The 13289-nt window shown below is 35.3% G+C and overlaps 1 protein-coding gene across 1 annotated transcript in view; it reads left to right on the forward strand.

Moving 5' to 3' along the window:
* IQCM (IQ motif containing M) overlaps positions 1-13289 on the forward strand; it is a 104601-nt gene that overhangs the window by 15045 nt on the left and 76267 nt on the right. Inside the window, exon 4 of the mRNA XM_063310722.1 lies at positions 12610-12734. Within this exon, the coding sequence (XP_063166792.1) occupies positions 12610-12734 (125 nt within the window). The remainder of the gene's footprint in view (positions 1-12609; positions 12735-13289) is intronic.

Below are 13289 nucleotides of genomic sequence, written 5' to 3' on the forward strand. Positions count from 1 at the left end.
ACAAGACACTGTGTAAATATAGAACAGGAAATGTGTGGGATAATAAACTTCATTGGTTTTCTCCAAATATATCAGTCTGATTTTTCTTTAAAAGACCTGGCTAAACAGTTGCCAGGTTTCCTGATGTTTCAGGGACTGGCTATTAAAGAACACAAGAGGACATACATGAGAGTAGAGTTGATGGGCCTGGTGACAGTGCATTTAGATGCTGTAGTGACTGCATTAGATTTGGGAACTACAGCACTTATCCCATTCTGGTCCTAGAGCTAAATAATAAAGTATTCAAATTGCTTTGTGTGAACATATACTGTATGCCCCCACCCCCAGGTAATCCCTTAAACTGGAGAAAAATGGAACAGACACTAGAAGTGATCAGTGCTGCAGCATCCTGGTACAGATTTAATTGTATGCAGGGATTAATTGACTGGACTGGAGCCAGCACTGAATTTGCAGCAAGCAAGTAGAGGTATTAAGGGATGAACATGGAGGGTAATATTCTTTTTGGTCATGGCTCACTATAGGTGATAGGTCTATAAGGGAACAGTTGAGGAAGATCTGGGGTTTCTTTAACTCCCTGGATCATAGAGGAAAGGCAGTGGTAGATTATACTTTCATATTTATACCCCAAGTCTGCTTCTCTCAGTTCAAAGTGTTAATGCTTCAGTTTGAACAGAGAGTGACTACAGACCTCTAATTCTGAGGAACAATAATTGGAATTTGGAAGATCATGGGAGTCATATAATATAAGAAACAAGAATGAGCCATAAAAGTTGTTGATACAGTACAAAATGTATTACATGGTACAAGAATGATATATTGGATTGCTATTGCCATGACATCTCTGGATGCCTTTAGAGAGATTTATGACTGAGTGTTTACCATTTCATAAAGAAAGCCAAGGCACTCAGTAAGGCTTTTGATGTCAGAAATAGTAAATAAATGTCCAGCTTACAAAAAACTAATCAAGGGAAAAAAGATACACAGTTTGTCTCTGACAGAAATTTGGGATTTAGTTTCTTTTGGATCTAGGGAATCTAGAATCCCAGTTAAGGCACCAATTGCCTGTACTACCTGTCTTTTACATTTCCATCATCTTTTTGTAGAACAGTCTGGGAATACCCATGAATAGTTGAAGATCCTTTTAGAAACACCAGAAGAGCAACCACTATTTTCAATAGAGGAAGTTATATGTATTATCAAAGAACAGGAGTTTGATCAGTATCTGCTGCAAATTATATGAGATATACTTTTTACACAGAATCTGTGCCTAGGAGGAATCAGCTGTATCCTCTATCCAAACCAGGCAGGATTTAGAAGGCTCTTAGCACACTAGATCAATCTTTTATTCTATAATGTCTAACACAAGGTTGATGGAAAAACCACGTGGGACTTTTATGTGTTATTTGTTGACCTCTTGCCTGCCTGTGAAGTTTTCCATAATCTAATAAAGTTAGATTATGGAAAAAGGTATTAGGAGGCAATATTTATAAAATACTTTTGTTTTTTATATATAAACTGTACAAAATTACAAATATTGAAGTGTGCATTAATTAAATAGGAATTTTGACTGGTAAAATTTGGAAACAGGGATGAATCCCTGCCCTTTTCTATTTTGTTTTGACTTCAATAATATTGTAATACAATTTCCCTTACTTCTTCGCTTGCCAAGTATTCCTGCGCTATTAGAGCAATCAAGGAGATCCTACTCTTATATAAATGATTGGTTGATATGCCTAACTGTTGCCCAACTAGCAATACTCAGAAGTGATGATGGGTTGTGGAATTGTGGAATTCCTTTCAATCGAATCAATGTACTGCCTAAGCTTTAAGGGTAAAAAAGCATAGGATACTGAGAACGGTTCTGCATAGTTAAATTGTATCTAGGAATATCGACATATTTACAGGCTCTGGCCTCCATCCCTGAGACTAGCTTTGACTGAGCAACATTTCCAAACGATGCCTTCAGCATATTTGGATAGGAGATATAGAGGGATATCAGTTTTTGAGCATGTTTGTATTCGTGGAGTGGGTAAGACTGTAGAACTAATTCATTATGGGTTGAATTGTAAATTATATAAGGGTGCCAGAACCAATTAATCTCTCCTTTGCTGTGTTGGTATAATTGGAATTCCAGTATTGAAATACTCTTTTTGTTGTCAGTTTTGGGCCACAGTGTAATCCAGCAAGGGGCAAGACAAGCAATGGGTGCACTAATGTTGGAACTAGAGACATAGCAGTATGGTGACTGACTTTAAAGGGGATAAATTGTTTTAGATAATTGCCATTGTTTCAGTATTCAGATATGACGGTATTCTGCATTTATTTACTTGAAGTTTTATGAATTTTAAACTCTGAGTCTGAGGAGGAGGAAGTTTCTGTCTGAAGTATGCTTTCTGTATTTGTTGCTTGCTAAAACCGTTTGGTTTCAATGAAGTATTTAAAATTAAAGTAAAATAAAATATAATAAATGTTGGAGGAACCTTGGAAAATGGTGTGCAGCAGGCGCAGATGATGTGACTGGATGCAGGTTAAAAATATGGGTGCAATTTCCTTATGGAGTAGCTATGCGACTTCTTGAACATGTTTCCAAAGACTGCAACTATGTCTGACAAAGGGAAAGATAACAAGAGTGGGTGCCAAAATTACAGGAGGAATTAATTTGTTAAATGTGCCTGGGAACATGTTTGGTAGATATCTTATCAAAATGGTACAAAAGGTGACAAGGATTGGAAAACTGCAGTGTTTTATGACGAACTGGCAGTATGCAGCCAGATTTTGTTCTTTAGCAGGTCTCTGAGAAATGAATATATGTGACAAAGAATATTTGTTGTGCCTTTGCTGATTTAGGGAAAGTATTATAAAGTGAATTTGTTTGAAAAGTTCTGAATGTGGGTTTATGAATATCCATTACTGTGGAGTTGATGGGTGAATGTAATTTATTACTGAATGTAATAAAAATGGTATATGATAAATGAAGCATTGTGGAAATAAGTGAATGATTAGCAAATGATTAAACATTGCTCAAGGAATAGGAGAAGGTCTTTCATTCATTACTTAATGCATTTATGAATAAATGTTTACAGACACTTGCGATAACATTAGAGATGGCTGCTTGAGGACTCGAACATACTGTATGTGTATTGTTGTATTCAAATGGTACCATGTTGTTGGCTGAGAAAATGCATGGTTTTCAGCAGGTGTTAGAGTGAATGATGTGACAAGACGTATGACTCTTAACGTTAATGTTGAGGTTCTTTGATCCATAGAAAGAATAAATAAGGACTGAATTCAATGTTTGTATGTTATATGTTATATTTTATTCTTAGAAAACTGTTACTGTATGGCAGAATAAATGAGTAGGTTTATATTCTAACAATACAGAATCTGGCCATCCTTGATAAAAAATATGGAGAATGAGAAGCATAATCATAGGTATGTGTAATACATGCTAGTTATATACTAGATCCTCCACATCTAGTTGGTTCAAGTGATACTGTGATCTTCAATTTTTGCTAAAATAGTCATTCTACTTAAATACTGTATTCTTTGTACAAGAAAATTATAATGAATATTGCATTATCACGGTTTTTATTAGTTGAATTATGCTTTAAAACGCATTAATTTGTTATGACTCAGTAAGATCAGTTATATACAGCATATGCAGACAAATTAATTTGGATTTGGAAATATATTTCCTGTTTCATGGCATGTTGTGTCTCCAAAATATGCACTAAGTAAAGAGCACAGCAATTTGAATATATACAAAAGTTGTTTATTTGAAGTATTTCATGCACATAATGATTAAAACATGAGTTGGCAAAACATTTTGCATAAAATGTGCTACAATGCAACTGCATTTAAGAACAAAACAAGGTTATTCAATTTGTCTGTTAAGTCAGCTTTAGCAGTTCTTAGAAATCTCATTTATTAAATGTCACGCTACTTGCTTGTAATATCAACCCTGAAAAGCAAACCTTTGTCAGTGATCTTTCAGAAGCTTTATTCTTCTGTGTTCTGTCTCTCTGGTACATTTTGAGAGAATAAACAAACAAGACTTACCTTTGACACTGCACCACTAGCTAAATATGTTTGGTGGCTTTTTTATTTAAGAATATTTAATCTGTGAGGATTAAAAAAAAAAGATGAAACCATTGTAAATCAAATGTTTTAAAACTAATTTTCTGAGACAGATATCAACATTCATCATCAGTACATTATAACCTACGTCAGATTAATGGAGAGTTTATTTTTCATATTTATTTGGTTTGCCTGCAGAAATTAGAATATATTTGGAGGTCCATCTCATCGGTACTATCTTTCATTCAGTGGTTAGTCATACACCCCTGAGACTTCCAGAAGCAGGGCCTGAAGGCATTAGAGATTCCCTGCTATTGCTTCCCTCAAAACTTTTATTTAGCAATACACTGTTTTTCAACACATAGAGGCTTGGGCAAGTAAAATTGCACCTTTATAGGAATAATATCCTAGCAACCAAAAACTGTTGTGAGAAATGAGGATTTTTCTGGGCCTGCTTTTCATTGTTCATTTGTGAAGGTGCTGATTACTTCTGGTTCTTTTACTACAGGCAATCCATATCTCATTCTTATTATGTAAGGTGAAATTGCTTTCATGTACCATAAATCAGCACAAAGTGCTCTCATGTTGGGCTACTTTTATGAGGTTAAAAAAAAAACTATTTATATCAGAAATGCCATATACAGTGGTTCAGTCACTAGGCTCAGAAGTGAGAGCCACACAGCCATAATTGTTTTAGAAAGTGTTTGCCATTGGAGGAAGTGCAGGTTGCCATCTGCTTGTGTTTGGCAAATATCTCAGTTGTTACAGTATAAACTTAAATGAAAGGAACAAAATAGAACTCGAGTGACACCTTCAACTGAAATTAGAGGATAGGCCTATTCATCTGTGATACATCTCATCCCTTTTAATACAGTTGAATTTCAGCTATACAAATTTTCTTGAACAGCTATACAAATTTTCTTCAATCAATCTTCAAACTCAAGTACAGTATGTTTATTTCCCTCTACTGTATATCATATTTTGTTTTCCTTTCTTTTCTATCTTTATTTATAAGATATGTTATAACAGTAAATTCTAACAATATACTTTTAGCATTCTTAGCAGTGACTTGATTGGAGGGCTGAGAGAAATAATGTAAAGAAAGCCTGATTATCATTAGACCTGAAAAAGCTATTAAAGTTGGGTAATAGATTGAGTATACTATCAACATTTACTAAACATAACTTAAAGTATATTTTAAAACTGATTCTATTATCACAATTACGTTAACAGAAAGCAGGAATTAAAATAACTTAATTCAAGGAATAATTTAAAGGTACAGTCTTAGTTACATAGAATTATACAGGTATTAGTTTGATTTGTTACCTATATTTGTTACTTATTCATCAGTTAATTCTAAATAATCTAAATCACCTGTTTTCAACAGTACTATTGAACTAATTAGTATTTGAACTGACATAAGATCCTCCCACCTCATCTTTATAAAAATTAAACTTAAATGTCCAGTTAAAAAAGCATTAAACTGTTGTGAGTATTTATGGAAAGAAAGCAGAATTTTTGAATTAAATTGTTTCCAAGGACTATAGCAAAGTACAGTTGGCTCTTCTCAATTCATTATTTATTTGCAGGATGTAACACTCTCAAGGATTACAGTTATAACCATGCAAAATTTTAAGCTGGGAAAGGAAATTAAAGAAGCATGGTAGGACTGAATGGATCCTTCAGTCAGAAATGTCAGAATAGGAATTAATTACATTTTTGAAAAATATAAGAAAACCATGCTTAGAATGAAAATATAACATATAACATTATGAAGTGCATAAGTCATACAGTCTAGGCTTCTCACGCTAGTAACAATAATATAATTTCATATTTTAATAAAGCATGTGACATTTCTTAAATAACGTATGGGGACAGAATGCGGTAATCTCAGAGTTCATATGCTCAAATGATTTTATTTATGTATTATTAAATTTGTATGCTGCCTGACTCCCCATGACTTCTGGAGACAGATTGTATTTTTAATTGTTTTTAAGACAAAGGCTAGAGGCAGGTGTTTGCTGAAAATGTGAATATCTAGAATGTGGGCCTGATGGCCTCAAAATGCACTAAAGTAACACTAAATTTTATTTTGTCTTCTTGTCTTTATATTAGACATACCATTGTTTGGTTGCACAAATCTAGTGATGTCTTATGACTAGATGGCAGCAAAGAGTTAGAGTTGACTCTATCTCTTGAAAGATATCTCATTATCATCAGGATTTTTGTGTGTATGTGTGTGAGTGTGTATACACATACATATACACATGCGTGCACACATACATACATATACATAAATACATACTGTACATACATAGACACACAAATATATTTGGCATACTAATTGCTGATATTTATTTTATTAAGTATTTTATTAACTGTTTTTTTTCAGTATTATCATAGAGTTCAGAGTTCATGGAGGCCTTTTTGATTATAGCATATCCCACAGTTTGATTGGAACTGTAATCTTTTTTTTCAAGGTACTTTTGTTAAAAGTGGACATAAGATTTATTAGGAGGTAATGTTCTCTAATCTTGTATGTATGTATATATTTATTTATGTATTCGTATTTGCTATGGCTGCCACTCCAATAGATTCTGGGATACTTACAAAATCTAAATCTAACTGCATTGAAAAGAAAAACAACTCCACCACCGTGCCTTTGTTACTATCACTATTTAATGCTATCTGTTTGATAGTGAAGTAGGAACTGACTGCCAATATTATGGTTGCATTCACGCATAACACAAAACCAGTATTTTGAAAACCACAGTATCTGGATTTGTATATTTATTCATTTATTTATTATTCAAATTTATATGAATCCAAAAATAACTGAGTCACATTAGGAACAAGGTAATTTTCCACTACTTCAGATGTTTATCAAGTGGTACCCACAGGGGTGTGTCAAGAAAGCCAGGATGCCAGTTTTGTTGGCATGATTGAACCCTGCCCCTTTTGTATATACTGTATGTCAACCTTGCACTCACATACAAAGGAGGGGGCCACAATCACAGTCTTGGTTTTTTGATACTGCCTGCCTGCCCCCATGGATGTCACTATTTTGATTAAGCTAATATGCTAATATGTTCCTGCTATCTTTATATGTGTGTGTGTGTACATATGTATGTATATATAGATATAATGTTTATAATTTGGATGCATTTTACAAATATTAATAATGTATAGGTTATAGTTAACCCCTTTTATGTTCCTCTTGGTTCAGGGTTTGTTATTTTTGCATATATATTAAGGGACGCGGTGGCACTGCGGGTTAAACCGCTGAGCTGCTGAGCTTGCCGATTGGAAGGTTGGCGGTTCGAATCCGCGTGACGGGGTGAGCTCCTGTTGCTAGTCCCAGCTCCTGCCAACCTAGCAGTTCGAAAACATGCAAATGTGAGTAGATTAATAGGTACCGCTTTGGCAGGCAGGTAACAGCGTTCTGTCTAGTCATGCCGGCCACATGACCATGGAAGTGTCTATGGACAAACGCCGGCTCTTCGGCTTTGAAACGGAGATGAGCACCGCCCCCTAGAGTCGGACACGACTGGACTTAATGTCAAGGGAAACCTTTACCTTTACTATGGGTTATAGTATATAGTTTTTTCAGCCTACGCTAGCCTACTCTAGTACATGCTTGCTGCAGAAGAGTTCAGTTAGCCCATGTTCACAGTAGCAGAAATAGCATTAATAAGGAATAGCCTATTCCAAGTAAGCTTCTGTATAATTGTTTTTATAGTCTTTTAGTTATGGACTGCTAAAATTGACACTACTGTATTTTATCACAGGGGAAGGGAGTAGTACATTTTCTGTAAATCAGCAATTGAAATAAGATATGCACAGAACACATTTTTGTAATCTACAACTGGAAATCAATGGAAGAGTATTGAAACTCCTTCACACATTCCCCGTTCTCCCACAGCTGGAAATCCCTGGGTGTTCATCCTAGAGAAAACACATTTTTGGTATTGTTTATTTTGGTTCTCCAGATGAATAGTCAGTTAGAAAACATATGCAGGAATGTGCTAGCCCAATATATTTTGGTCCTTAAAATTATTTATTAACTAGAAAATGTGTGCCATTTTGTGTAGCCCAACATATTTTGTCAACCAAATTACAACCCAAATGTTCTCAACCAAATTACAACCCCTGGCATGAGAACCAACACTTCTTTAGGTACCATTCAATCATCAGTGCCTACTTACATTTTTCATTCTCCTCATGGTGTGTATTCATTGGGTATGGAAAAACCAGTGTGGGATTACTTGATATTTTCTAGGTGTTAATTCCTGGTATTCCCAAAGATTTTTAGATTAGCAGGGCAAATTTGAAGATTTAAGAACATGTCATAAGCATTCACAAAATGTTTGCAGTGGTATTGGCTTTTTCATCACCAAAATGTTTAGCAGTGACAAAGCTTTTTCTGTCACATGTTTTAACTTCCTTCATTGTTGCCCCTGACCGTTCCTACTTAGTTTTATTTTTTCTTCTTCCACTTTTCAATCAGCCTCCATTTTCATTTTTTAGGAACCTTATTTTGACCATTCATTGGAAATAAAAATGATGGAAGCTGCTGCACTACTTGCAGTAGTCAAGCTTCCTATTAAAATTATTGATTCCTCAGCATTCAGTTTTAGTTTAATATAGTGTGAACAAGTTAACCCCTTTTATGTTCCTCTTGGTTCAGGGTTATTTTGCTATTTTTGCATATATATTAAATACCATCTATATAGGCAAAAGGCCTCAGTCTAGAGTGTAGATTTTGCAGAACAGGAGCTGAGTTGTTGTGGATGAAAGTGATGTCACAATAAGTATTGTGGATTGATGTTGCAAATGAAGTGAACTGTGTATACTGGTTGTAACAACAGTGAACAAAAAGCAGCTGGGAAGAAAGCATCTAGCAAAAGCAGAAACAGCAAGGTGATACTTGACTGCTGGTCTTTCCAGCTGTCTGGAATTTCAAGAAGGAAACACTGCATCATGTTTCTCAAAGCTATGAGATTATCAACTTCTCCCTACCCAGAACTCTGGCATTGTTAGCATCAGTCACCTGCCAACCCTACCAAAAATCAACAACAACTAAAGAAAGTAAGCTCGTACAAGACTCCAAGGAATGGAATTTTTGGGATGTGTGTGTGTGAAACAGTGGTGCTAGCCCCCTTCAGACTTGAGTGTAGTAGTTATGGTGTTGGGCTAGGACTGAAGAAACCCACGTTCAAGGTCTTAGCCATGAAATCTCACTGGGTGATTTTGGGCCATTTTCTTTCTGTTTGCCCAACTTAACTCACAGTGTTTTTGTAGGGAAAAATGGAGAATGAAGTGCTACGTGTGCCATCTTTAACTCTCAGAAAAGAGGCAGGATATACAGTACATCAGGAAATAAATAATGTAAAATATGAGGGTAATTCATAGAGGAATATTATTATATATGAAGTTTCTAAATCTGCATACCACTTTTAAGTGTTTAAAGGCAGGATTTGTTCTCAGGTTTATAAATGTAGGCAGATTAAGGGAAAATGGCAAGGAAAAAGAAAAGGGATTGATGATTTAGTTGAATGTATACAATAGATAGGTGTGATAAAATTCTGCTTGCCCAGGAAAGAGTTAACTTCTGTATAACCTTAGCATGTTATTGAATAAACCAGAAACTATACTGGAATAAACTCTATTGGAGAGGGGGGGAAAAAAAAAGATGGTGCTTTTTAAAAAAAGGGAATCAGTTGATTGTTTTAGAAAACAGAGAGAGCCCAGCTCTGGCAGGAGAAAGTTGAGATAGATAGATGCCCATAAGGAAGGAAGGAAGGAAAAAGAAAGAAGTAAGGAAAGAGAGAGAGAATTAAAAAGTAAAGCAAAAGCTAAGGAGAGAACTGAAGAGAGACACATTTCTCAGTAAAGGTGTTGTTAGCCAACTGTGAGGAAAGGGTTATAATATAAGCATTCACTCTTTAACTGAACATGCTAGTGAACTTACTTCTTACCTAGCTGTCACATCATCTTATATACTTTCTTATAAATAGATTTGTTATTTATGTTTTACTGAAAATAAATGTGTCAGCAAATTGATTTAATATACTCAGCCTACATTGCCACAAGAGATCAGTGAGAATAGTACTGTAACATTTTGGAACAGCAGATAGCATGTGGACAAACTGATTTTAAATGGTGGCAGTGAATTAGATATATATTTTATGGAGCAGAAGAGTGCAACCTGCATAAGCTCAAAGGCTGCACTGGCCTTAGCATAGCACCTTAAGAGCCAAAATAAAAAGGTATGCAAGGCCAGGATCAAATGTGCACCAAAGTTTTGGCGGGGAGGGATGTTCAGGTTACAATATATGCCTTAAGCTTCTTAAACTTTGTTGCCCACTGAAATTGTCTCATATTCCAAATAATGCATTAAAGTGCCAAATGTATTTGATCCTGCTTGCTCACAGAGCTACAAAAGAGGTCCTGGTGGGCTATGTGGGGCTCTGGGCTACAGTTTTTGCTCCCTTTTTGTAGAGGGATCTGCCCACTGAAAACAGCTATTCAGCAGAGCCCAAAATCTTTTTTTTTTACTTATAACTAGAATGTAAGTGTACAAAAATGTACACTTGCCAAGTAATTACATTTTCCATGCACTGTGATAGTTGCCCATACAACTGTTGTATAATAATACTAGTGTGCGTTGCCAGGTCACTTGATTTGAGAGGAAAGGCATATTGTTTCATTGTTTCTCCTCCAAAGCATTATTTTCTTGTCAGGAAGACAGACTAAGAAGTCACTTAATGTATAGAAGATTCAAAAGCTATTATTTTCTGACAATATGAAATTACTTGTATACAAACAACTGAGTCTTGCAGACACATACAGTTGCTGGGTCTGGGTCATTTATAGGACTTTATATTATCAGTGGCCATGTTGACTAGAGCTAAGAACGATGGCTTTCTTTTTTATTTTCAGCCTTAAGTCAAGCTTATTGTAATCAAAACCATGGATAATTTCTTAAGGGCTATCTCTTTTCATGCAAAAATACCTACACTGATTGTGGTATCTTCTGCTTCCTTCTAACATGCAGAACAAAGGGAAAGAGAATCAGATCTTTTATAATATCACCTTCAACACATAATTTATTGACTGGAAGTGTAGCAAACTTAATGTGTTATGTTTGTGTGGCTTTATTTAGATGCACTTTCTCGATACTATTTCTGCCTCTTTTGTTTTTCTTTTTGTTATTGATAATTCTGGAGCTAAGGCTGCCATCTGGGATTGTTGCTGCTGAATTTGTGTTTGTTGTTTTAATATTACTTTCTATCTCGCTATAAAGAGATAACTTGAAAATAGGTAGAAAGGAGAGTACACATGGCAATCTTATACCCGCCTCTCTCAACCTCCATGTGTCAGCCAGAGGTCTAAAGAGAAGCCATGTCCAGTTTGACTTAAATTTGAGTTCAGCTCATCACATGATCTGAGATGCCTAATAAAGTAAGATCCTAAATTCTCAGACAGCTGCACTCACATTCAAGAAAACAAAGAACACAATTTGCCTTCAGACCTTCTATTTAATACAAGGAGGTCAAAAAGAGTGGTAGGAAAAAGGCATGCATGCGTCATGAGTACTGCTGGTGAACAGATAGGACAGCATGGCTCTTTTTCTGTACTGTATTCAGATTCAAACTGTGCATTCATCTGAACACCTTAACTAGACTAGTGTTCATCTAAATCAGTTTTATAAAGAAAAAGGGCCTATATAATCCAGGAACCTAGATGATGACTTGGCTTTTTCAGTATGATTTTTCAGTCCTTCATATAAATGCATGCAGGATGGGAAGAAATCTTATTTTACCATATTTCAGTATCTGTGTTTCTTTTCCAAACAAACTGGAAGCTGCTAGAGGAATAATTTAAAGCCTTTAGAAAAGATGGGATGTCTTTCCCATAGCCATGATACTTGTTCCTTAATTCTATTGACTTCTCAGCCAGCTGTTTGTTCATTGGCAAGCACCATCTTTGTTTTCTTGATGTGGAGCCAGAATTCATGCTGTACTTTCTGCTCATTTCTTTTTGATTTGATTTGCAGGAAACTACATTTAAGCCTGGATGTTTTAGAAAGTTGTTCTGTGTGTAACAAATTTGCTTTCTGCATCTAGAAAATAACATCTGTAGATAAAGGATAGTAAGAATACATTAATTTTGGTTATTAACTAGAAGGTGACAATTGGATTTAGTAGAAGCTTCAGTAGTGTTTGATGAAAGCCTCGTGGGAATGTTTTCACTTGCTGAGGCTGAATATTGTTATTTCTTGAAATGTATGTGTCTAGTATATTTTTTGGGGGAGGGGGAAATGCTCTGGTTCCTACACCATCAGTGAAAAAGAGGAACTGAACATGATTTTTTAGATCAAAGGCTTGGCAATACCTTAATTTACTATCATGAAAATTGCTTGTCCCATGCATGCTTTGCTTTAGGTTGCTGAATATGTTCAATACATTGATTGAGAAGCTGCTGAAGTTATTATTGTGATGTTGTAAACTGAACTGATTTTTGTAATAGGAAACATATACCAAGATTGGAGAGGGATAGTGTTATCAGAGACCACCGTTCCATATACAATGCTCAGCAATGAGAAACATCAAGCAAGATTACAGCAAATAACAAGAAGGCAAAGGTTCAAGGAGGTATGTGAGAGTGGGATTGGCCCAGTTACTAAAACATGCAGAATTGTTTAAGAAGTATAGAAAAGGATCAAGAATGCAGACACCAGTTAAGGAAATTAACTCTGTAACTATCTATTTTCCTATATAAAATAGGAAAGTTTTAAGAATTCATCTTAAAGAAAGGAGAAATTCGCATGTGTGATCTTAGCTACTTTATTTAAAAAATGCAGAAATATTTATAGCCTAAAAACTATGGTTGGACAGAGGTCCTTGTTGGTGGCAGAACAAAGAGAGTTTCAGGCTTAATCCCCAGTAGTTATGGTATAATGAAGTCAGGCCACATTTGCCTGGCTTGGTAGGAGTTAATATAATGTGAATGTGTGGATTTCTAGTGGGGAAAAATAGCAGCTTTAAGAAAAGAATGTGCACAAAAAAAATGAAGATTGGAGAATTCACTAGCTTTCTGGCTGCTGCTATTTGCAAAGTTTAAAGGAACAGGAAACCATTCATCACTGTTACCTAGTTTAGGTAGTTAGTTTAGGTAACAGTGTACAAGTTGGAAACATTTCTACGAAA

Source organism: Candoia aspera, chromosome 8 (assembly GCF_035149785.1).
Source record: "Candoia aspera isolate rCanAsp1 chromosome 8, rCanAsp1.hap2, whole genome shotgun sequence".
NCBI lineage: Eukaryota > Metazoa > Chordata > Lepidosauria > Squamata > Boidae > Candoia > Candoia aspera.